The 26762-nt window shown below is 47.3% G+C and overlaps 1 protein-coding gene across 1 annotated transcript in view; it reads left to right on the top strand.

The window, feature by feature from the left end:
• BGN (biglycan) overlaps positions 1 to 26762 on the top strand; it is a 54960-nt gene that overhangs the window by 19317 nt on the left and 8881 nt on the right. Inside the window, exons 2-6 of the mRNA XM_081177214.1 lie at positions 18507 to 18755; positions 21839 to 21951; positions 23025 to 23238; positions 24084 to 24194; positions 24614 to 24707. Of these exons, the coding sequence (XP_081033340.1) occupies positions 18515 to 18755; positions 21839 to 21951; positions 23025 to 23238; positions 24084 to 24194; positions 24614 to 24707 (773 nt within the window). The 5' untranslated portion in view covers positions 18507 to 18514. The remainder of the gene's footprint in view (positions 1 to 18506; positions 18756 to 21838; positions 21952 to 23024; positions 23239 to 24083; positions 24195 to 24613; positions 24708 to 26762) is intronic.

The following is a 26762-nucleotide window of genomic DNA, read 5'->3' on the forward strand; positions in this document are numbered from 1 at the left end:
ACTCAGCACATTTTTACATAGGGAAATTTTGTCCTCTGCTCCATTTGGGACTCAGGAAAAAAACCATGCCAGACCCTGCCAGCCTAAAGTTCAAACTCCTGCTTTCAGATGTCTTGCTACACCATTCAGACAGCATTTCCTGCCATCATATATGTATCCTCCTAAATCCTGCTGCCTGAAGCAGCCTGCTTCATGGTAGCCTCTGTCCCAAACCAGCTCAGAGTTTGGATAATCTCCCTTCCTGGCATAGACATGCGTTTGAGCCAGAAACTAAAAAAGTGACAATTGGCATTTTGTTTCTAGAATATGGGTTTTCAGTTCTAAGAAAAACTGAAGGTATAATTTAGGGGCACCAAATATTGGTAGTAGCACTATTTAATATGGGAAACCACCTTTCACTAACCTGGTATCCTCCAGATCTTTTGGACTTCAGCTGATGGGAAACAATCTCTGCCCAGTCTTGAGGCTGAGGATATTGCTCTGATGTGAAGATTTTCTTAGAATGGGCAGGTGCACCAGCATTCTGTTACACTGTCCTCTAAAATCTCAACACGTCTGCTGAGGCCTGTGTGCAAGAGGACCACCTGGTTCCCCATCCTTGATTTAAGGTGCAGGTGCCTTAAATCTGCTAACCTGCACAGCTGGTCACTCTCTGTGGGAGCCAAGGTTTAGATTTCGGATTAGGAGGAAAGGGTTAGGGCACAGCCCAGACAAAGAAAAGAGTCCCTTTAAACACTGGGCAATCTCACAACCCAAATTCGCCATACATTTAGGTTTAGGGAAAAGAGCTTCCAGCTTTGAGGCATCCAGGAAACTTTGAGCCTCTGGCTCTGTACAGAAAATTCCCTGTCTCTGGAACCTGTAGTAATGTTGTAAACCTTTGCCTCTTTAAACAGTATTATTATTTTTTAAGGGGGGGTGGGGAAAATAAAAGCACACTCTGCAGAAAGGCAAGTGTCCAAGGAAAAAGGGGATCCATCAGCAGAGCAGTGTATGTTAGCACAGCCTCCTCTCCAAAGGTAACAGCTCCTTGCTCAGACTTTCTGCTAATTTCAGACGCCGGTTCAGGATTTGCAGTTTCCAGGCGTACCTTTGGCTGGGTCTCCACTCTTGGCTCCTGACCCTTCAGCAGTCAGAAAGGAAGCATCGTGAGACAGACAGAGGCCCTAACTGGGAATCGCAGCCCTGAGCAAACCATGCTTTCTCTTACTATACAAGAATCCAGGGATTGAGACAAAACCTCCCTCCTTATTTTTGCTACCTACTTCTGGGTTTATTTATTGAAATTACGTTTACCCCATTTTGCAGCTGGCTTACTGAAATATACTCGGAGTCGAGTGTGAACTTCATGCTCTTTATTCAGCTCATAGTAGCAATGAATGAAACTTTCCCCAAAACTGTCTAGCTAAATATACATTCTTTACACAATGGGCCCCGCGTGATTGGCTAATTTCGGGCTGCTCCTGCAGGCCAGTCAGGTTGCTGATTCACTTCATCCAGGTCTCTGATTGGCTGTTCCTGCAGGCCAATCAAGTCGCTGATTCCCTTCCACCTGGAGCTGGATTGGGTGGCTCCTGCGAACCAATCAGACTGCTGCATTCTGGATCCTATTGATCTAGGATTCAGCTCAGTACATAACACATAACAAACAAGAGAGTCCCTACCTTCATGCTTACAATGTAAAAAACGCTACACAAAAGAAAAAGGGAAAGGGAACAGAGGAAGAAAATGAGCAACCTGTCACCAGTTCTTAAAACAAAGGTGAAGAATCACTTTTGGTATGAGAGCTAGATCTGAAGGTTACCAGGCCTCCATGGGCCAAACCTGCCAGTCACCTGACATCATGTTGCTTCTTTCCCCATAATGTATTCACTGCGATGGTGAGGATCAAAGAGTTAAGCAGGGAACTCTTGGCTGCTGGAAATCTTAGTCCACCAACTGCCACACACTCTACTTTTTCGGCACCCCTGCAGAGTTGCAGCATTCACACAGCCGTGTCCGCGACACAGAGTCATAATAGGGAGGCTCCACCTGGTGAAATCTAGGACCTTGGGCTGGGAAGAATTAATGACCTTTTGCTTGAAGTTTTCAAATCTAGTCTAGAAAAGGTACTTCATGAGCATGGCTTTTAAGATTAGATCCTAAGTGGTGATCGTCCTCACTGAAAGAACTTCTTGCATCTTAGTCTCCAGTACTGAAGGGAGGCACACAATGTTTCCACTGTCATTTGGAAATTTTGACTGTTTGAGGTATGGCAACCCTAGCCAACCCTGATTATTAAAAAAAATACTCTGAGCATGTGCAGTTTTTGCATTTTAAATTCACTTAAATCATGCTACCATCATGGCTATGTGAATAAAATGGGGTTGGCTTCTGCTGCCCTCCGGCTAAACATGCTTCCTTAAGAATAAGCACAATTTGTTGTGCATTTTAGAAGTAAAAATAATAAAATGAGCACCTGTAACTATGGACAGGCCCAGCTGCCCCCCTTCCCCCACTCTTGGTGCCCCTAACTCCCTGAACTGTGGGACCTGCACTTTGACCAAATACACTGCTGCCTATAAGAGCCAAATATCTTGACATAAAAAATGGGAAACTCTTATCTTTTTGCACTTTTTGGGGGGGCAAACAAAACGAAAAAGAAACGTAATCAGCTCACTTGGGGCGGGGAGCCAGATGCTGTTGGACTACAGTTCCCATCATCCCTGACCACTGTCCCTGCAAGGAGGGGCTGATGGGAGTTGGAGTACAGCAACATCTGGAGAGTTCCACATTGGCTGCCCCTGGTTCACACCCGCAATAGAAATAGTCCTGCAAGAACCAATGATCCCTATATTCTGAACAAAATGCTTGTTTAACCTGGAGGTAGGCTGTATGAATTGTGTATTGCTTTGTAACGATTTGTTGGGTCTCTGGACTGTAATAAAGATTGTTGCTGTTGTTGAAATAGCCCACCAAGCCGGGCTTAAAACATAAGCAGCCCCCATGTCCAAATAGAAATGAAAAGCAGGCAAGCCTGCTTTGACCGTGGAGAGACTTTGCACAGCACACTCACTGCATGACATCAGCTCACATGAGTCCTACTTCCTTACAGTAAGAGAGCGGGCGTGGGACCTGCACAAGCTAGTCACAATGATCTCACCTCTCGGCAGGCATTGCCATCTGGAAACCCATGATGACTTGCTATAATTTTCCACATCTAAAGACCTGGGGGAATTGGTAGGGAGTGGGGTGTGGAGAGAGAGAGAGAAGTGCCAACTAAATCGATGGCAGGCTCCCATCGTTTTCCTGCCCTTACAGCACAGTCCAAAGAAACCCTCGTGGGGGGTGGGGGTGGGGAGGCAAGGGACGTGTCTCTTTCTGACCACTACAGGCCAGGAGGCAGGCGAAAATAGCTGGTAAATTACAGTCCTGCTATTCTCAGCCCCAGGGAATTACAGGACGCCACAACCTAGGCAAAGGAACTCTCCTTTCTTAAGGACCGGGTGTCTATAAACTTCTATAGCTATAAACAGTGCTGATTTGGCTTCCTAGAGGAAACTATATGCAATGGGAGATGCGGGCAGGGTGTCTTGTGTGTGTTCCTATACAGAAGACAATCCTCCATTCTGAAGGGCTGCCAGAGGACAGGCCTCTCTTTGAAGGTGTCCTCCCTTGGGAAGGCTGTCCTGCCCCAAGTCTGGCTGAAAAGATAAGGAGCAATAGAAAGGGAGCCTTGAAACTTCCTATCAACAGTTAGCAGCACCCGGTCAGCAGAGGAAGCAGGCATATCAGTTGTGTGGCATCTCCTCTACCATGGTGAGATGTGTTTCTGTTTCAATGACAGCAATCCTTCCCAGATGTACCATATTTTTAGCTCTATAAGACGCACCAGACCATAGGATGCACCTAGTTTTTGGAGGAGGAAAACAAGAAAAAAAATATTTTGAATCCCAGAAGCCAGAACAGCAAGAGGGATCGCTGCGCAGCGAAAGCAGCCATCTCTCTCACTGTTCTGGCTTCTGGGATAGCTGCGCAGCCTGCATTTGCTCCCCAAGACACACACACATTTCCCCTTACTTTTTAGGAGGGAAAAAGTTCGGCTTATAGAGTGAAAAATACGGTATTTATTATTACTAAATATTTCTAAATGACCATATGCAAATTTGCACCCTCTTTTTTGGCAATAGTGACCCTAAATATGGATGACTTGCCCACCATTTATCTGTCTGGAGGTGCACCTGCCATACAGAATAGGCATAAGGTGCGGGGGGGGGGGGTAAGGGGAAATCACTGTGCCTGGGTACTGGTAGCAAACACAGGACTGGGAATGTGTGGAATGTGTGGGAGCGAACTTGCCAAATATGCCTACAGGAACAGTGGATCTTTATAAGCCACACAAATATGGAAACAACTTTTATCTGTATGCACTTTGCCTCTCATTGAAAGGGACATCGGTATTCAGACCAGGAATGTAAAAATCAGGCAGCAAAGTTTCTTAAAGAAAAAGTTTTTATTTGGATTTTTGTCAGACAAAAAGCAAATAGGGTGCATTCAGGAAAATGAAGAATGCCCACCCCCCCTTTGGGGCAGTCAACTTATATATCTTTCTGCAAAGCACAGTTCGGCCCCTTGGCATCCCTTTAGCCAATGATTGACAATTTCCTATGGTCATTGATGCATATTCATTAAAGCTCAACCAATGAATAAATTTGGTGTGTCCTTTCGGTTCCAAGTTGCCTATTCCACTAGGTGGCGCTACTGGCTTATAATCTACTTAACCTCTGTACTAGTTCCAGGAAGTGCCCCTGAACCCCCCGCTTCCAAGAAATGTCCTTGTGGTTTAGCAACTTCACACCTAAGCGTTATATCTGGAGCCTGGCGGTCAGCAAACATCCTGCTACTTGCCTTTGTCAGGGGTCGTTTCTCAGAAATGGCTTAACCTCAACTGGCAAACTTCCTGCAGGGGCAAGCTAGCTGCACCCACAAGCTTGCATGCTTGCTGCCTCTGCAAAAGGTGGCAAAGTGACAAACATGAGAAAGAGAAATAGTCTTTAGCTTTCTAAAATGACTTTGTGCTTTTAGCTTTTAGATGGCTCTATAATATGGCTTCAGAGATTCTTAGCCTGGCTCTCTATTGGTCATCCTGACCTTCACCCCTGCATTCCCCCCTTTCCATCACGAAAATGCTGACCGGTCACGGTTCTCCATTTTCGCTTGATGGACCTATAGGTGCAACATCATAGAGAGCCAGGATATAGGTACGTGTTGCTGCATTAACTGAGCGGCTTACCATTTGGCGTACAATCTGAATAAGGCAAGGCAAAAAGCATGATAAGAGTAATATGGTAACGAAGAGAAGTAAAATCACAAGCAAAATCTCTTTTAACCATGGGAGCTAAGAACTAATTCAACTACATACACTGGGGAGACCTGCACCATCTAGACTAATTTTGTGGTACAAATCAGCCTGTAAAATTCAGACCTGTTCAGGCTCTTAGCTACAGCTGTTGTCATATTCAGGAAGGTGTTTTCCTTCCACCCTGTGGCCATTTGAGAGGTGAGAACCATCCGGAGGCGGGGTATGATCCACATCCTGATTCGAGGAATGTTCGGTGCCCCAGAACAAAGAACTGTACCACCAACACAGAAATACCACAAAAAGGGTAATACCACAAGCCAAAGGGATGGTGGCCCACGAAGGCCAGGTCATGTGGGCCTCTAACTCCTGGCCCTACTGAGGCGTGAACAGCGTCTACACACAAAACATTCCCACTCTACACAGGGAAAAGTGGCCGCCTGGCACTGATACACTGTTAGGCCTCGGGAGCTATAGGGATGGCAATAGACTCTGTAAAGTTCAAAGGCTGGTCCTACTGGGTGGAGGTCACCTATGTGGTCTCTGACCAGGGCCTATGGAGGCTGAAGCCTGGGGTGGCAACCCTTATGCAGCCACAAGAATACCCTACCACATTCAAGGGCATTAGATGTGGAGTTACCAGGCCCAGTAGTCCAGGCAGTATTCTGAGATTTTTGGGAGGCTCGAGCCACCACGACAACCACAGGTGGGGCTGCAGGATTTACTGGCACTTGTTCAGCAATTTCAATGTGCACCTGGTTCAGGCTCCCTCCCCTGCAATATTTGCATTAAGATAGGCTCCGTCCCATGCAACACCTGGATTAAGATTAGGACCTGGTCTACCAGATGGGGTTGGTACAGTGCTCTACCCCCTGAGTGACAGTTGGTTCCCCCCCCCCCCACAACAGCAAGAGCGGTCCAGAACTCGATAGATTTCAACCGTCTCTGCAACTTCCCGTAGGAGCAGTACCCATGTGCGCTGGACAGTGGTGTGGAAGAGAAGCCACAGTGGGGTAGTGGGATATTTCAATACGGCAACCTCATCAAACCCCTGTTCCCAATAACCAATGAGCACGCCATTTCTTACCACTGGCAAGACGAACCAGTCATAGCAGAGGTCCGCAGGCCAATAGGGTTGGTATGGCTCAGTGGGGTCAGGACAATAGGACATAGAGCAAAAAGGGCAGTAGGACATAGAGCAAATCAATACAGAACATAATAGAGAAAAGGGGAAAGTCCTTGTGAAAGTCCTTGTGATGATCAGTCGCAGGATCACGTTGCCTGTGGCCCAACGCGTTTCCGGTAGCGTCAGACACAAGGTGATGATCAGACGCGTGTGATGCACCCAGGGAGTCACGTCGGCTACTCTCACCGCAGTTGGGATGGAGAGGAGGACGGTATACGGGCCTCGCCACTTAGGGATGAGGGGGTTGCGCTTCCACACTGTCACCCAGCTGGAACTGGTGGACCGGCTCAGCGAGACTGCACGGTGTAGGCTCGAGGTAGTACCTGGAAAGGGAAGCAAACACACACGGGGACAGGAATTGCACTTGTTCCTGAGTGATGTGATCTCCCACCCGCCCCAAACTGGCGGGGATGTCTCGGACGAAAGGGGTGGCCTGCCATACAAAAGTTCAAAGGGTGATAGTCTCAGTCTCTTGGTTGGAGCGCTCCAAATCCGAAACAAGGCAATGGGCAGGACATCTATCCAGTGTAGTCCCGACTCCTGGGTCAACTTGGCCAAGTAGGCCTTCAAGGTGCGATTCATACGCTCAGGTTTTCCCAAACTCTGGGGTCTGTAGGCTGCGTGTAGCCTCCAGTTTATCTGCAGCGCCTTGCACACTTCTTGCACAACTTTATCAATGAAGGCAGGGCCATTGTCACTGCCAATACTTCTGGGGAGGCCAAATCGGGGTATGAGTTCATGTAACAGTTTCTTGGACACTTCACGAGGTATCTCTGTTCTAATGGGGTATGCCTCTGTCCAGCCCGTCAGCGTGAAGACAAACACAAGCAGGTATTTGATACCCCTAGCTGGAGGCAATTCAGTGAAGTCCACAATCAGGCTTTCCATAGGGGTAAAGCCCACGTGTTGTACACCCGGTGGGGGGAGGTGGCCTTGTCTAGGGGTGTTCTTGGCGCACAGGACACACCTCTGGGATATAGCAGCAACTAGTTGAGAAAGGTTAGTGATATAGAAAAGTCTCCCAAGGTGTGCTCTGGCAGCTGGACCCCCTAGATGAGTGGACTCGTGGTAATTCTTCACAATCACGGTAGCCAGATGTTGGGGCACAAAAACACGGTTTTCTGGTAGACGGAACCATCCCTCCTGGAGTGTTGCTCCTTCCTGGCGTGCCCACTGTTGTTCCTCCGGTGTGTAGCGTGGTTCCACATCGTCTGGAGTGAGTTGTGGGATGAGGGCTGCGTTGAGTGCTGGTGGAGGTTTCAAAGCTGCTTCACGAGCTGCGTTGTCTGCCTTCCGGTTGCCCCTAGTGACCATGTCCCGGCCTCTCCCATGGGCTTTGCAGTGCATCACGGCAATCTCTTCGGGACCCCATACTGCTTCCAGTAACGTCTCAACTTCTGGACATGCAGGGCAATGCCTTTTGCTGTTGGACTTCGCCTCAAAACACAAACAACTCTTGGAGACTTTGGCTTTCTTAGAGCTCTTGGAACGGCTTGCCTGGCTTGCACCCCCACTTCTGGGTGCTCTGCTGCCTGAGGAACAACTTGTAACTGCCTTCCTCTTCCCAGGTCTCAGCCTCTCTCCAGCCCACAGTCCATCACACAGATTTATTGAAGCGTAGAAACAACTTCCCAAAACAGCCTCAGCCCCCTCTGGGCTTGGTACTTTTTCTGGGCATCCTCTAGCCGCCTCTGGGCTTTCTGGGCATCCCACAGCCCCTTCTGGGCTTCCAGCCCCCTCTGGTCTGGCTGCCACTGTGGCCTGACATGCTGTCTTCAGTGGCTGCCATGCTACCCAGGGCTTCCTCCCTTGGAGTATTTCCAACAGCCAAGAATCAACGCTGGCCCTTAAAATGACTAGGACCCTTTGGTCTCTCTAGAACATCAGGCACGTCTGCTTCACAAGCTTCCACTGCGCCTGCAGACTTCTCAATGGGTTGGGCAAAGCCTGTTTCAGCCTGTATACCCCTTATATTCCATAAGGGTGAGAACCAAATGGGGCACATTCACATGCATCTCCTGGCCAAACATGAACTTGCCTGCTTCTTCCACTAGTGTGACGGTGGCAATGACCTTTTGACAATTTCTAGATGGTCAGTATGTTCAGCAAGTTGTCTGGATAAATTAGCTAAATCTTCATCCCTTCTTTTTTGCATTTTGTAAAGTGAGCTGGTTGTGTGAATCTTTCACTGATTTCAGCTCATTCACAAAACTTTGTTCTTTGTTTTTCTTTTAATTTTAGTAACTTGTTCAATTTCTCCTTTACAGAGATATGTTCATCGACCTGGGATTTAAAATGGTCTGTTCCTCCTTACATTCTATTCCTGTTTCTTGCAATTTTGTAGCTGATTTACTTATTTGTTCTTTAAACAATTTAATTTGTGACTCACACCCCATGAGTTTGTTGTTTTAAGTAACATCACAAGTATTGATTGTAGAATGAAGATCTTTAACTGTTTGGCTAGTCTCTTTGTTTTGCCTAACAAATTCTTCATTCTCTTTTGTTTTACTAACGTTTTCAATTTTTTTTTTTCCTCAGCCAGTTCTGATTTTTATTGCACTTAACTGGTCAGAAAGTTCTGAAAGCTTTCTGCCTCCACTGTTCACACCTTTGGTTTGTAGATCTTTCAGTAACTGGACTTCCCTTTCAGCCTTAGACAACACTATTTCCCTGTCTTGCATTTCATCCTCTTTGCACTTGATCTGACATTTCAGAATATTAATCTACTCAGAATACACATTTATATTTGAAATAATAGCAGAAATTTCTTTGTCTTTCTCAGCTAAAACCTCTCTGAGGTTGTCAAATTCTCTTCCATGCCTCTGGAGGTCTTGAATTAGTTGAGACCTCTCTTCTAAATGACTTGTGTTTAATCTATTAAGTCCTTCATTTGTCTGTTCAAGATCCTGTTACATTAATTCTATAGCAGCATCCTGTTTCATGCTCTTTTCTTTTATTTTCCTCTGTTAATGCAGTAATAACTGCTTACTGTTCTGTACACTCTTCTCCATAAACACTGCACTTCTTCTGGACATCTTCCCTCTCCAAAACCTGACATGAGGGAGTGACTTTGCAATGTTCAGTCCTGCATTTCTTCAACCGGGGGGGGGGGGGGATTGTCATCTACCACCTTCAGCCAGTTGTCTATATAGGGAATCTGGTCAGGATGTCCCCCCTGGTCTATGCCATAGTCTCCGCTGAATCCTTTCTTGAAGTTGTTTAACATACATTGAAGGGGGATTACTGGACCTTTCAAGCCTTTCGAGCCTCCCCCCTCCCATTTTCAGTATGGCCCTGTACAGCGTCCCCACACCAAACACTCACACATTCATTTCGCAACTTTTCTCACCCAGGTGCGGTCGCCCGACTGGGAAATGGAGTACTTGTTGCTACGACCCCAGGGGAATGCCCCGGGGTAAGACACATACATGCACAAAATGCCTCTCTCGTTGGACGCTTGCACGACACACTAACCACCCTGTGCCCCCCCTTTTTCTCCTTCCTAATACCAAAGCGTGGGTGGTTGTCAGCAGTCAACCCTTCTACTTAATGCCACTATCCACGCTGGAGATTTGATCAGGATCTCCCTTCTCCTTAATTAAAAGGAGGATTTCCTATGCCCTCAGGTCTTGTTGCCATGTACTCACCCCAGCCGGCTGTTCTCTGCCCTGTCCTCCCAACCTCGGCTCTTCAAATCCGTTGTCCTCTGTCCCAGGATACAGCAAGAGGGTCAAGTTGCCTTCTGTCCCCCTCCGAAGAAAAGGTTCGGTGTGCACTTGGAAGCCAGGAGGTCTGTTGGCCCTCCGCTGTCTCTGCCCAGAGGGCAAGGGAGCTGCCTCCTGGTCTCTGAGGACACTTAAAGTCCTTCTGATCCGAGTCACTTTTGGCACCAGAAATGAAAGGGACATCGGTATTCAGACCAGGAATGTAAAAATCAGGCAGCAAAGTTTCTTAAAGAAAAAGTTTTTATTTGGATTTTTGTCAGACAAAAAGCAAATAGGGTGCATTCAGGAAAATGAAGAATGCCCACCCCCCCTTTGGGGCAGTCAACTTATATATCTTTCTGCAAAGCACAGTTCGGCCCCTTGGCATCCCTTTAGCCAATGATTGACAATTTCCTATGGTCATTGATGCATATTCATTAAAGCTCAACCAATGAATAAATTTGGTGTGTCCTTTCGGTTCCAAGTTGCCTATTCCACTAGGTGGCGCTACTGGCTTATAATCTACTTAACCTCTGTACTAGTTCCAGGAAGTGCCCCTGAACCCCCCGCTTCCAAGAAATGTCCTTGTGGTTTAGCAACTTCACACCTAAGCGTTATATCTGGAGCCTGGCGGTCAGCAAACATCCTGCTACTTGCCTTTGTCAGGGGTCGTTTCTCAGAAATGGCTTAACCTCAACTGGCAAACTTCCTGCAGGGGCAAGCTAGCTGCACCCACAAGCTTGCATGCTTGCTGCCTCTGCAAAAGGTGGCAAAGTGACAAACATGAGAAAGAGAAATAGTCTTTAGCTTTCTAAAATGACTTTGTGCTTTTAGCTTTTAGATGGCTCTATAATATGGCTTCAGAGATTCTTAGCCTGGCTCTCTATTGGTCATCCTGACCTTCACCCCTGCATTATCTTCAAAAGGTGTACATTTTTGTTTCACACATTTACAGCACATTGGTGAACCACAAGGATTCTAAGATGTTTTAAGCACACACATACACAAAAGAGTAGATTTTGGGGTCAGCAAACTTTTTCAGCAGGGGGCCGGTCCACTATCCCTCAGACCTTGTGTGGGGCTGGACTATATTTTTTTTGGGGGGGGGGAATGAATTCCTATGCCCCACAAATAACGCAGAGATGCTTTTAAAATAAAAGCACACATTCTACTCATGTAAAAACTCCAGGCAGGCCCCACAAATAACCCAGAGATGCATTATAAATAAAAGGGTACATTCTACTCATGTAAAAACATGCTGATTCCCAGACCACCCGCAGGCCAGATTTAGAAGGCGATTGGGCCGGATCTGGCCCCTGGGCCTTAGTTTGCCTACCCATGGAGTAGAAGATGCAAGTCAGCATAGGCGCCGACTCCATGGGGCTTGAGGGGGCCCGAGCCCCCTCAAAAATTCGTTTGGGGGGGCTCAGCCCCCCCAATAATCTCGGGCGGCGGTGGGCGCGTCCGCGGCTTTTATAGGGCGCCGGCGCGGCGGGGGGCGCCGGGCCGGGGGAGGAGGGCGGCCGGCCTGTCTCCTTGGCAACCCCATTGAGCAGCGCCGGCTCCCCCGGGAGGGCCATCCCCCCGCGCCGCCGATCGCCAACACCGCCGACGCTGTGGCTGCCCGAGCCCGAGCCCGAGCCCGAGCCCGAGCCTGAGCCCGAGCCCGAGCCTGAGCCCGACCCGGAGCCCGAGCCCGAGCCCGAGCCCAAGCCCGTCAATCAGTCAGTCAGGAAGGAAGGAGAAATGGGGAGGGAGACGAGGGAGGAAAATTGCGCGCAGGGTGAAGAAAGGAGAAGGGCGAACGAGACGAGCTTCCAACCCAAAAAAGGGCTGGAAGACTGGGAGGATGCAGGATCGGAAAAGAAAGCGACGCCTTCCCCGCCCGCGACGTCGCCCGCTTGTCATTGGCAGCGCAGCGGGCGCCCAGAGGGGCTGGGCACCGGCGCAGGGCCGCTCCGCAGCCGCGGAGGACAGCTGCGCGGCTAGCAAGGTGTGCCGCGTAGAGCGCGGCCCTTGTGTGGCCCGGTGGCCAGGCAAGCTCGGGCGGGGACCCCCATGCGAATCTAAGACGGGAGAAGAGGGCAGAGCAAAGGGGGTCCCTTCCCCAACCTCCGGCTCTGAGACTTCCCTGAGCCCCAGAAAAGTGAAAGGATTTTCTCTTCTTCTTTTTTTATAAATATTTTATTAAGGTTTCAAATACAAAGTTAGAAACATACACTGAAGAAAAAAGTAAAAGAACAAGAAAAAGAAAAAAAGAAAAAGGAGAAAAGAAAACCAACCATTCAACACATTTTTTATATAACTAACTGGACTTCCTCGCATCTCCCTTACCCTGCATTCTTTATAATAAAGATATCAGCAAATTATTACCTTGTTTCGTACCTTATTTTGTACTTTTCAAATACTATACCTCTAAATTTAACATACTTTTCATCAGTTACTTATATCTTAAATTAAACATAGTATTACCTTAGATTTTGACCTTTTCTTACTTAAAATATAACTTCCTGTTTCCCAAATCTAATTGCTGAAGCTATAGTTTCCGAATCATGTAAATTTTTAACATTCATACAACTTATATTGTTTTTGTAAATAGTCCTTAATTTTTTTCCAGTCCTCTTCCGTTGTTTCTTCTCCCAAATCTCGGATTCTGCCAGTCATTTCAGCCAGTTCCATGTAGTCCATCAATTGCGTCTGCCACTCTTCCAGTGTGGGCAAATCTTGTGTCTTCCAATATTTTGCGATAAGTATTCTTGCTGCTGTAGTTGCATACATAAAGAAAGTTCTATCCTTCTTTAACACTTTCTGGCCAACAATGCCCAAGAGGAAGGCCTCTGGTTTCTTGGGAAAGGTATACTTAAATACCTTTTTTAACTCATTATAGATCATTTCCCAGAAGGTCTTCACTTTTGGACAAGTCCACCAGAGGTGAAAGAATGTCCCTTCAGCCTCCTTACATTTCCAACATTTATTATCAGACAGGTGATATATTTTTGCAAGCTTGACTGGGGTCATGTACCACCTATAAATCATTTTCATAATATTTTCCTTCAAGGCATTACATGCCGTGAATTTCATTCCGGTGGTCCATAACCTTTCCCAGTCCTCAAACATGATGTTATACCCAATATCCTGAGCCCATTTTATCATGGCTGATTTGACTGTCTCATCCTGAGTGATTTTCTCTTCAACCTGCCCTCCATCCTCTTGCAGAAAACTCTTTGCCTGCCCTGCCCGTATCTCGTTTTTGCTTTTTAATTCCACACACGCACCCTTCAGACTTCGTGGCAATCGGGCGCGCGGGTGCGTTTCCTAAGAGAGTGAGGACCCCCGCCTCCTCCCCACCTGCTCCCTCGCCAGCCAGCCAGCCGCGCGCCCTAGCCGGAGAGCCCCGGCCGTCCCCGTCGCGCAATCGGCTGGATCTCCCTTCAGCAGGCCGTGCTCACAACTCGGCCCAGGGACCCCCAGCAGCGGATCTCTGGCCCAGCTGAAGAATCCGGCAACAAGCCCCCTCCTCCCCAATCGCTCCGCCGAAATACGCTCCAAAACCCCCCAGATAGGCCACCAGCCGCCAAGTCTAGTGGCGCCCTGAGCGAGGGTCTCTCCCCAACACCGCCACCTCGAACTGCGTTCTCCCGGCTACCCGAGCGAACCAGCGGCAGGACCCCGGTATGGGCCCCCCCAATATTTTTTATAAGTCGGCGCCCCTGCAAGTCAGTAACCTCTGGTTTATATGACGCTAGGTAATGCTTCTCTAAGCACCAGCTTGAGTGGTTTCTGATGGAGATAGCTCTGGTAGGAAAAGAGCAAATGTTAACAGCTGAGCCAATGGAAAAAATATTCTATTTAATGCAACAGGTGGAATTAAGAGTGGGAGACAGTGCAAGTCTGACCCATGGGGCACACTATTCAGTGGCTGGGGTAGCTTAGTCAGTAGATCATGAGACTCTTAATCTCAGAGTTGTGGGTTTGAGACCCATGTTTGGCAAATGTTTCCTGAATTGCAGGGGTTGGACTAGATGACCCTTGTGGTCCCTGCCAACTCTACAATTCTGTGATTCTATTATCTCAGCAAAACCTCATTGGAATTAAACAGGAAAGCTCTTGTGCTGCTCCCAATCATTGACAGAGTTTGTGCAGGGGACTTTCCTGTTGCACCAGGTCCCCAATTAAATAGAAGAAAGGGTATGTGCTGCCATTTCAGGATTTTTCTGCCTCAGCCAACAAAATGTCTTGGGTGGGCCCCCCATACTGAACATATAAAGCTCTCCAAATCCCAGTGCTCAAAATGATTACCAGCCATGGGCACATTAGGTGCTGCCTGGAACAGAGAGGTCACCTCCTTCCCCACCCAGAGGGCTTTTGCAGCCCACATGCCTTGGATAAAGAACAATTTTCAATAATTGACAACAGTGAAGGGAGAGCTGAATGGCAAACGAAGGGGTGGGTGATTTCAGCCATTTATACTCCGTCTGCTTGCCAAAAGGCACTTTGAGCAGACATGCAACCACACAAAATTTAAGAACACAATACAAACCAATTAAAGTTGATTCAGAATTCTTGCATGCACAAAAAATGCTTCCTCCTCTGAAACAAAAAACAGACTTCTTGTAATATGGTAAATGATGGGGAAATATATAGGAATGGATGCTCAATAAGCACCAGTGTCATCTTACCTCTTCACAAACTCTGTATAAACAAATCAGGATGAACACCCAATAAGCAGGTTGTCTGGAAGCAGCCTCTGTCCTAATTTCATTTCCCTCTGATTAAAGAGAAGCAATGTCTCAGTAGTGCCAAAGGGCTTCAGCATGGAGACAAGCAGTGCTGCTGCTGCTGCTGCTGCTTCCTTTTCAGGGGGTACTCAGGGGTACACAGTACCAGCACCTCTTTTTTGTTGTTAAAAAGCGTGACACTTTCTGTAACTAAACTTAATGGTGAGTACCGGCACCTGTTTTTCTAGAGAAGAAAGCACCGGAGACAACTATTCTCAGGGACAGAGAGAGGGTTTTTTTAAAAAAAAAAAAAAAGTAAATGTGAGGACTAGAATATTTTTCTCTTACATGTTTATTAAGATTTGAAACACACATGTTACTGAGCTTTAAAGTACAACAATTTCCCCTTCGTTCAGTATCTTCCCTTCTCTCATTCTATAGTTTATCACTGCAAAGGTGTATAACATATCTGAAGGTAAGCAGAATCAAAGTGAAAATCTCTGTAGAAATGCTCTAAAATAAAGAGAGGAGGGGGCAGAGGAAGGGATGTGGTGCAACCAGTGCTATTTTTCTAGAAAAAGAGGTGCCTCCCTTGTTTTCTTATAAAGGCAATGGCGCCCACCTGAGAGGTGCCAGAGTTCAGTTCCAGCTGGAAAAAAAAGCCCTGTGTGCAACCCACATTTGGCACCGTCACCCTGAGGACTGGACTCCTGACGTTGACTGTCAGCAAGCGTAAGGATTCAAGGAAAGACATAACATGACGACAGCTGAAGAATAAGAAATATTACTTTAGCTTCCTGAGCTGACTGCAGAGGGAAGGCCACCAAGGCAGATGATACAGATGTCATAGACCAGATGTGAGATTAGGTCACCACAGTATAGTAGCCACCAGAGAGGAAAAATCTGTTTAAAGGTTGCTTGGAGCTGGGAGAAGCGAACTGCAAATATTGTTCTGCTAAGGCAAAACCCCTGATAATACAAGAGTCTTAGAGAAGAACAAAAAGGTAGCCCAATAGTAAACCATGTGACAACAAACTGCCTTATTTCGGTTACATTATTATTATTATTATTATTATTATTGAAAATTTGTATACCACCCTTCATCTGCAGGTCTCAGGACAGTTCACAACATAAAAGTACAACACAGAAATACAAGAACAAAACAAGTGCAAAACAAAAACAAGATAAAAACAAACAAGCAAACCAATGTGTGCATAAGGTAGGGGGGAGCAACTTCTTCGCAGAAGACATTGCCTTTTTCTGTGAGCACAAACCAGAGGTGGGGAGTGGAAGACTTGAAGCAAGGAGTCTCCAAAAGCACAGAGAAACAACTGGCGCTATGGAAGAATCTCAGGGTAGAACGTCCTTCACCAACTTGGTGCTCTGCAGATGTTGTTGAGCTACAGTTCCCATCAGCTGCAGACAGCGTGGCTATGCTAGTTGAGGCTGTTGGGAGTTGCAGTTCAACAACATCTGGAGGGGTTAGCGAGGGCTGGCGTAGAGATTGAGATAGTGTCCCAAATACAAAGGAAGCCTGGGGGAAAGATACTCCCTCAAATGTGTTGTTTTCCCTAAGAGATATGAGCTTGAGAATTGTAGGAGTGGGCTGTGCATGCAGTGACCGTAACCTTATTACCTTCCTTTGTTTAGCATATGGTGGGTTATGCATTGAAACCACACACACGCACGCACTTCAACCTCCACAGCTGGCATTTAGCCTTCTCAAGAGGCTCCCCCTCATCACCCCCAGGTCCCAGTAATGTTTCCTGTGCAGTCAGAAAAAGGCAAACCCTCTCTACTAATGTTTTCAAATGAGTCTTGGCAGAAACCAGTTGGCATCCTCAGAGGAGCAATGTTACAGCTGCGTGCTGCCCTGTTCCCTGTTCCAAGTCGCAGACTGAATAGAGGGCAACCAAATGCAGCTGCAAACTGCAGGGTCTGACACACACACACACACACACACACACACACACACACACACACACACAGTCCTGGTGGGCCAGGATCCCCTGTGGGCAGATTCAAGAGATCTTTGTGCACAGGCAGTTGTGTTGCAACTGGCCACACTTCCTTCCTGTGGATACTTACTCATGGCTCCCTCATCAATCCCTCATGGTTCAGGCACACCCCCACCCTGTTTTTCAATTCCTGACATAGTCAAGTCACTAGGAAGTACCTCATTCAATTCATGTCTCCCTCAACCATTTACTTACTGGATTTATATCGTTATATATTCATTAGCAAGCACTGTTATTTACCATACAGCCTAGTCTTGCCTAGAGCATAATCTCCTACCATGTGCAACAAGAGGGCCACAAAAATAGAAACAGGGTGCTTTTATTGTGGTGCTTCTCATGCATGCAGTTTGTTGCAGCATCTACACAATGTCATTGTCACCAAAATGCAAGCCTGCATTTTTTCTCACTCTATTTGATCCAAATTTACCCTTTTTGGAGCAGATCTGAGAAGCAAACTGCTGCCAATGATCCATTTGCAATGTTCCAGTAACAAGTTTACAGTATTGAGGCCTCACTTTGAAGTACATTAATACCTGGAAACACAGGCAGGCACACACAGACATGTACACATCCCATCCTTCCTCCAAGCAGTTTGCAGGTCGATATGTGGTACTTTCTACATTTTTATCTTCACTACAACCTTGTAAAGTAGGTTAGGAAATGGCCAAATTTACGTAGATGTGATGTCAGAAGCCATATTTGTGCTGCTTCCATGTAAAACCGCATCAGGTTGACTTACATCCTATGTAAACAGGAGTGGAGCTGAACACTCTTTTCTGGGCTCATCCACACCTACCTTCTGGTCTGCACTTTCTAGGCAATTCAGGTTTTCCACAGCTCGGACCCAGAACTTTAAAGCATGGACCTGTGCCTGGAAACGCAGCACAAAAGAAAGTCTGGATGAGCCTGTTCTCTCTCATCTTAACATCCATACCGTCTGTTCCTTCTTGAGACATCCCCTGCCCCTCTCACCTCCAGTACCAGAGCAGGAAGTGCCTGTAGAAAAGACCAAAGGGAGACCAGGCAGGCCAGGACACAGCTCTCCACACGTTAACATAGTTTAAGGACAGTTACATGGACAATATTATTATAAGTTGGGGAGGCAAGGCTCCCCTAAAATTTCTTGATTCAGTAAAGGGTAAGAATTTAACCAAACCCCTAAATTCATGGGTCTAGTAGGGGTTGGATTTTAAGCCAGTTTTTCTGTGTCCTGGGAACCGCCTTACAGAAGAAGCATGACAGGAATGGCCAAGCCATTAACCCATTAAGAAAGCCATTAACAAAGACTCTCTGGGCCAGACAGAAAAGGGGGAAAGCCCAGTCTGAGGTGACTGCTCTGAGGGCCAGAGTTTCAGGAGGGAGGGGCAGAACTGTAGTGGGCAATGAGGTAAGTGAACAGCAGGTGCCAATTCTGGCCCTGCCGATTATGAACACTAAAGCGCTCTGTGATTCTAAAGGCCTTGTGGATCTCACATCTTCGGTCCCTCACAGCACAATCTGACTTCTGTCATTCTCTCTCTCTCTCATATGCTTGCCTGGCAGCTCCCACTATGGAACACCTTCTTCTGCTGATGCCCCTCTTGGGTCTGGTGAGCAGTGACCTGCCGTTTGTGCAGAGAGGCTTCTGGGACTTTTCCATGGATGACCCTAATGTCCAAGAAGAGGAAGAGGCATCTGGCATCTTCCCTACGTCAGGAGGGGCTGAGGCTGAGGACATCGTGCCCTTCTATCCGGGCCTCTGCCCCTTTGGCTGCCACTGCCACCTCAGGGTGGTGCAATGCTCTGACCTGGGTGAGTAGGAGCATGGGAGCAAAACAGCGGCCAAGGATTCTGGGGGCCTCAGTTCTGTTGCAAACAGGGAGTCGGTGGTGTGCCACTGGGTGAGGTAGACAGAGCTAACAAAAGGGCTCAACATATTACAGTCATAAAAGGTAAAGGGACCGCTGACCGTTAGGTCCAGTCATGGCTGACTCTGGGGTTGTGGCGCTCATCTCGCTTTATTGGCCGAGGGAGCTGGCGTACAGCTTCCGGGTCATGACTAAGTCGCTGCTGGCGAAACCAGAGTAGCGCACGGAAACGCCTTTTACCTTCCCGCCAGAGCGGTACCTATTTATCTACTTGCACTTTTGTGCTTTCCAATTGCTAGGTTGGCAGGAGCAGGGACCGAGCAATGGGAGCTCACGAACCGCTGACCTTCTGATTGGCAAGCCCTAGGCTCTGCGCCACCCACAGCGCCACCCATGCCCATTACAGTCATACCTTGGGTTAAATATGCTTCAGGTTGAGTGTTTTCAGGTTACACTTCACGGCGACCCGGAAGTAACAGAACGTGTTACTTCCGGGTTTCGCTGCTCGCGCATGTGCAAACACTCAAAATGACATCACATGCATGCACGGAAGTGGTGAATCACAACCCGCGCACATGCAGACGCGGGTTGCATTCACTTCAGGATGCGATCGGGGCTCCGGAACGGATCCCGTTCGCATCCAGAGGTACCACTATACTTTGAAAACTATTATTGGGGAACTTGAAGCGCATGGAGCCTGCTATCATAGTCCAAGTTTCAGTCACACACTCGGGGCCCAACTGCCTCTTATGCACAAGGAAAGGGGAGCCTCCAAATCCCGTTGGACTCCAACTTCCATCGGCCCTGGCTAGCGTGGTCAGGGATGATGGGTGTTGTGGTCAAAGTGTATTTCATTTTACTTATTCCTTGCATTTAATAGCCCACCTTTTCCTCCAATGAGCTGAAAGTGGCATACATGGTTCTCTGGCTCCTCATTTGATCCCCACAATAACCCTGAGAGGCAGGTTAGGCTGAGAAGCAGTGACTGGTCCACGGTCACCCGGTGAGCTTCATGGCTGAGTTTTAACTCTGGTCTCCCAGATCTTATTCCAACATGCTAACCACTACACCATACAGAAGGGCTGCAGGTTTTTTGCCCCCCCCCCACTTTGCAGTCTTCAGTTCCACCCTCTTAGGCAGGGGTCAGCAACCTTTTTCAGCCGTGGGTCAGTCCACCGTCCCTCAGACCATGTGGTGGGCCAGACTATATTGGTGGGGGGTGAACGAATTCCTATGCCCCACAAATAACCCAGAGATACATTTTAAATAAAAAGACACATTCTACTCATGTAAAAACACGCTGATTCCTGGACCGTCTGTGGGCCAGATTGAGAAGGCAATTGGGCCACATCCGGCCCCCGGGCCTTAGGTTGCCTACCCCTGCTCTTAGGCTACCCTATATTTTGTAATACATGCCTGGTCTTAATGGTGCTCTATCACCCTCTGTTGGTGGTTATGCAAAATAGCAATTAGGAGGCCAACTAAGAGTAAAATGCAAGGTCTTATATAAAAAAGACATATAAAATAAAGGTAACTGATCAACAATTGTAAAAGAAAGAAAGAAAAGAAAAAAGGAACCGAGTATTCGCTGACATTGTTTGGAAGCTGTGCATTGATGGCCCCATTTATCAGGAGTGATTATGGTTTTGGACTTGAGGGTTCTTCTCAAACTTGTGTGTCAGAATATGACAGTATTATATGCTTGAGAGAGACCTACCCCTGGACGGTTAAGTCCAGTCAAATGCGACTCTGGGGTTGCAGCACTCATGTCACTTTAGACCGAGGCTGAGGGAGCTGGCGTTTGTCTGCAGACAGCTTTCCGGGTCATGCGGCCAGCATGACTAAACCGCTTCTGGCGCAACGGAACACCGTGACGGAAGCCAGAGCACACGGAAATGCCATTTACCTTCCCGCTGCAGCCATACCTATTTATCTACTTGCACTGGTGTGCTTTTGAACTATTAGGTTGGCAGAAGTGACAGGAAGAAGGATACAAGTTAGAGCAGCGTTCCCAATCCATGCCTAACAAACTCATGTTTAACCCAGAAGTGGTTCTAGGTATTGTTGGGTTTCCAGGCAGGACATGATGACAGCATCCTCACCCTGCACAGCGTTCTGGAACCCCACATACCTCAAAGGATTAGTGGCTCTGATAGCTCAACAGATTCTGGGCTTTTAAAATCATGCCGTCTTGAGTAGGAAGAGCTGGCAGCCAGGGGACGTTGCATTTTTACTTCAAGGGGAGGGCCTGGCTAGATGAGAGGCAGCACGTGTGTCCAGACTAGTCAGTTCCCCTCCTGCAGTGGCAACACACCTTAGAATCCTGTTTGCTCCAAAGATGGCATCGCTCTTGCTTTTTGCAGGCCATTAAATTGGTCATTATGGGACATGGGTGATGTTGGGGTCTAAACCACTGAGCCTAGGGCTTGCTTATCAGAAAGTCGGCAGTTCGAATCCCCGCAACAGGGTGAGCTCCCGTTGCTCAGTCCCAGCTTCTGCCAACCTAGCAGTTTGAAAGCACACCAAAAAAAGTGCAAGTAGATAAATAGGTACCACTCTGGCGGGAAGGTAAATGGCATTTCTGTGCACTGCACTGCTCTGGTGTCAGTGTTCTGTTGCACCAGAAGCGGCTTAGTCATGCTAGCCACATGACCCAGAGAAACTGTCTGCAGAGCGGACAAACGCTGGCTCCCTCAGCCTGTAAAGCGAGATGAGCACTGCAACCCCAGAGTCGTCTGCGGCTGGATTTAACTGTCAGGGATCCCTTCACCTTTACCTTTAAATTGGTCATTAATTTACCTCTGCGGTGCAAGAGTTTCACTCCCAGAATCCTCTGCAACAGTGCAAAGCATTCTGGGACATGCCTGTTTGATTTGCACCATTCTGTATGCCTTTGGGCAGTAAATTATCTTGGGCCAGTCCTGGCTCTGTCCTTCTGGGCTGCTTAGCAACTGCCACAATGATTTAACCTGCCCTATTAACTTTTCCTAACCCCTCTATCCATCCTTCTTCACCTGCTTCATCCAGGTCTCAAGGAAGTGCCTAAGGAGATCTCGCGAGATACAAAATTGCTGGATCTGCAGAACAACCACATTACTGAACTACGCAAAGATGACTTTAAGGGGCTGCATCACTTGTATGTAAGTATGGCAAAAGCTTCCTCTCCTCAACCTATTACCTCAGTCTTTATTGTAAAAGAGGCTTGTGCAAAGGCTTTGAGCCCCTGTCTCTCTGCTTTGCCTGTGGAGAGATCGCCACAACTCTCGCTGCACTCCCTTAAAGCACATTTTTTAAAAGATAGCATTGATCTCCATCTCGTCCTCCTCACCTTATCTGTGCACTACACTCTGCTGGTAGAATTAGGGTGTGCACCTGCATTTTTCACCCTTGTCAACACAGGGCTTAGCCACACTTACCTTTCCACCACTCTTTCCAAGCATAGTTTGCGCTTTAAAGCCCCATGTCCAAACACCCTGTTTTTGCTTTTCCTCTGTAGCTTTTCTCACAAAAACCTGCTCTTTAAAGCTGAATCAGAGCTAACAGCAATTCCAGTTTTAAATTCAGCTTTAAAGAAGTAGGTTTTTGCAAGGAAAGCTCTGGAGGAAATAAAAGGGCACCTGGACACGGAGCTTTAAAGCGTGGATCTGTGCCTGGGAAAAGCAGAGGAAAGGTAAGTGTAGATACGCGCTGATGGGGAAATGCACTAGAAAGTGCGGGGCAACACTTGCTTCAATGCAACATAATCTAACCTCCCCACAAATAAATCAGGATGAATGCTCAACAAACAGGTCAGTGCCCTGTCAATCCTCCTGCATTTATCCCTCATTGTGAGAATTGAAGTCAGGATCTCCCCACATAAGCACCCACTCTTAAGGATATAAATGGCTGCCTTGCACTGAGCAAGTCCCCTGGGTACTGTTTATTTTGACTGGTAGCCGTTCTCCAAGGTCTCAGGCAAGGACCATTTCCCAAGATTCTTGAAGGTTAAATCCAAGGGATTGAGACTGGAACCTCTGATATGCAAGCCTAGGTTTCCCTTCCCTAATACATCCCTTTCTGGACTGAAATGGTGGAAGGTTTCTTCCTTTCTCACTGCCCCATTCCTGGCCACTGGCAAAGTTACCTGAAGGATGGATTCCATTCCCTGTTCTATGCCCATCCACCCCCCCCCCACGTACCTCGTTCCTCACGCAGTTTCTTTCTGTGGATGCAGGCCTTGGTCCTGGTGAACAATAAGATCTCCAAGATCCACCCAAAGGCCTTTAGCCCGCTGCACAAGCTGCAGAAACTCTACATCTCCAAGAACAACCTGGTGGAGATCCCTCCTAACCTGCCCAGCTCCTTGGTTGAACTCCGCATCCATGATAACAAGATCAAGAAGGTCTCCAAGGATGTCTTCAATGGGCTCAACAACATGAATTGCATTGGTGAGACAAGGGTGCTCTACTGGACTGATGCCCACTGGGCCGTTCCTCCCTAGACATGCTTTGTCAGCTGTCCCATTCCATGAGTTTTCTGAGGAACGTTGGGAGCTGGTCAGAATAAGCACTGGTTACTGCTAGGGATGGAAGGACCTGACTCCATCAGGTTCTTGTTCCTTCCCCAATCTTAAATTCAATCCTCCACGTTTCTGCAGCAATTTGTAGTTTCATTTTATTTTATCCTCATCAAAATTTGTCAGCATTTTAATGCAAATTTCTCTTGATAAACACATTTTGTATTCTGTTTTTACTAATGTACACATTTTTGCAAGCTGTTTCTGCTAACAGAATGCATTCTATCTTAAATCAAGCCATGGCTTAGCCCAAGCAGCGTAGCACCAGCAGGTCAGGGGAGAGCACCATGGCCACGATCTTCCCTCTGGGAGTCTTCACATTCACCAGTTCTCACTAAGCCACAGTTTTGGCTTTTGCATTACCTGCGAACCAAGTCATTATCAGTTTATTTTCTACAGATGCGTTTGTGTTCAAAGCAGTTTATAGAAAATAATGTGTTTGCATTCAATAGTACACTAACCATATTAAATAAAAATTGTATTATAACTAAAATACAAGACTAAGAATCCAATAATTCCTTTTAAATATATCAGAGAAAATTATGTGAGCATAAAGCTTATCAACAGGTTGCTTAACAATACTCCTTTGCATCTGGCCACCCTAGAGAGAGAAATGGACACAAAACAATTAAAAAGATGCCAAATGTTGGCATTAAATGTGGGTCTGATAAGAATGGGACGCTCTTGTTCTAGCTGACCTGTTTTCTCTCTGCACAGAGATGGGAGGGAATCCCCTGGAGAACAGCGGTTTCGAACCTGGTGCCTTTGATGGTCTGAAACTGAACTACTTGAGGATCTCAGAAGCAAAGCTCACAGGGGTACCTAAAGGTAATGTGCGTGACTTTTTTCTCACAGCTACCTCCTTACAGCAATGCCTAGCCACAGCTTTACTTGGCTATTCTTAATGTAATTTTCTGGTAGCCAATTGCTCTATCAGACCAATGCATGCTCCTGGCTTTAGGACATGATTTCATAAAAAAAAACATTGATTTGTGATGCGGGCAGTGCTTTTTTACTAAAAATATGTGTAAGGGTACTCTCATTTTCCTGCTCTCATGGAAATATTGCCCCTCTATGAGGCCAAACTTAGATTCACAAAATGTTTAGGGGTGTGCATACCCCTGTGTCCCCCCAGAAAAAAATCACTGGTCGTGGGGATAGCAAGTGGTACAGAAATGTAATCCTATCAATCTTTCTATACAATACATAGATATATAAAAATAATCTCTCTCCGCCTCAACAACCAGATCTTCCTGAAACCCTAAATGAGCTACATCTGGACCACAACAAGATCCAGGCAATTGAATTAGAGGATCTGATCCGGTACTCCAAAGTCTACAGGTAGTGTGAGCTGGGCTCCTCCTCCAGATGGCTTGTTTATTATTATTTATTTTATCATTTGTTAAATTTATATACCTCCCTTTATCCAAGGATCACAGGACAGTTTACAGCACAGTAGGTCCACAACTTACATAAGAGTTGCCTTCCGGGAATCATGCCTGTAATGGGTATGAGTTACTCGTGCGTAAACTGGTGCCTTTCTCGGTTAATTTGCCTTGTTAAAACTTTCTGACTGCACAGCCCCTTCTCATGGTGGTTGCCTCAGTCACTGGCAGAATCCGTCAGTGGGCGTTTCTTGAACCTCTTCCAACATAAAAGTTGTTTGACACCCAGTCTCCTCCTCCTCTCACTGCGCGGGAGTCTTCTGCGCAGGGAAGGCGTGGGTAGTGGAGGACCTGGGCTCTCCTCACTGATGTCCAGTGAAGAGTCCTGGAGCCCTCTCTCCACTTCCCCCGTCTGCCCCCCTTTATCCCTGGTGTTGCACTGATTGGCTTCCCCCTCTACTGAGCTGTTTCTCCCCCTGCTGCTGGGTCCTTCGCCAGCATCATCTGGGAGCCTCCCCTTCGCCTCTCGCTCCGATGTCAGTTCCCTAACAATGCCTAAAGCCAAAACCACGTATAGTCAAAACAGACTGGGTTCAGTGGTGGGTGGGATTGCCAAAGTAATTTTTCTTGGAACTCCACCCCAATTTTATTTTATTTTTTAATTTTCTTCCATGCATGTAAATGCACACAAGTTAAATGTGCGTACAGTGGTACCTCGGGTTAAGTACTTAATTTGTTCCAGAGGTCCGTTCTTAACCTGAAACTGTTCTTAACCTGAAGCACCACTTTAGCTAATGGGGCCTCCTGCTGCCGCCGCGCCGCTGGAGCATGATTTCTGTTCTCATCCTGAAGCAAAGTTCTTAACCCGAGGTACTATTTCTGGGTTAGCGGAGTGTGTAACCTGAAGCATCTGTAACCCGAGGTACCACTGTAACTTGCAGGCTTACTGTAGACAGTTTATTCAGCATCCAACCAGTTTATTCAGCATTCACTCTGTGCCACTGAGGTGATCTGAACCTCAAGCAGCAGCAATGGATCCAAGAGGATCCCCAGGCTATGTATCCGCTGCATCAGAGGGAATGCAACCCCATCCAAAGCAGGCAGCCTCCCATCTCTCTGGTCTAGGGAACCACCCACTAACAGGGCCTCAACCTTCTCTGGATCGAGCTTCAGTTTGTTGGCTCTCATCCAGTCCATTGCCAAGCCAAGACCTCTAAGATGCCTGCAGGACACATGGGGCCCTCACAAGCCTTCCCTGCAGCCTGTCACAGGTTAACAATTCACACTCTGCCCCCACCCTGGCAATTCTCTGTCCTCAGTTAGCTAAACGGCTGCATGGAGGCTTACATGGAGTCTGTTTTACATGGGATGTGGGTACATCTGGACCTGTGCACCTTCCTCCCAGCCACAACTGCATTCCCCTCAGTCTGCTAAACAGCTGTTTGGAGGTTAGAAAGAAACAAAATGGCCAGCACCAACCAGCAATCGCATCCTGCCCCTCAGCTGTCTCCTCACAGCCTTCCCAGTCCTGCCCAGATGATTTGCTCTGGGAATAGCGGAGGTGTGTGCTGACCAGGTTGCTCCTCCGCTCTCCTCCGCAGTCCCATCACACAACTCCTCTTCCCCAGCTGACTGGCACTAGGAACAGGTGAGGAGGGCACAGACATGCCTGCTGCCCAGTTGTTCCCAGCACCAACCAGCTGGGGAGGCACAATGGGTTCCCAATGTGCCAGAAGAGTGAGTAGAACCTGGAAGGCTGTGTGAGTTTGCAGGTGTGACAGAGAGCAGGTGGAAGATGCACAGACAAAAACATATTGTGTGTATGTTTTTGTCTGTGCATGAGAGAGGGAAAGGAGGTACTTGTGTGTGTTTGTGCACACACATGAGTGTGTATCCCTCAAGTTGTTGCCACGTGCAGCCCTTGGGGCCAAAAGGATTGCCCACCCCATTCTAAGATAATAATAATAATAATAATAATAATAATAATAATAATAATAATAATAATATTTCC

The sequence above is a fragment of the Podarcis bocagei genome (genome assembly GCF_964188305.1).
Source record: "Podarcis bocagei genome assembly, chromosome: 17".
NCBI classification, from domain to species: Eukaryota; Metazoa; Chordata; class Lepidosauria; order Squamata; family Lacertidae; genus Podarcis; species Podarcis bocagei.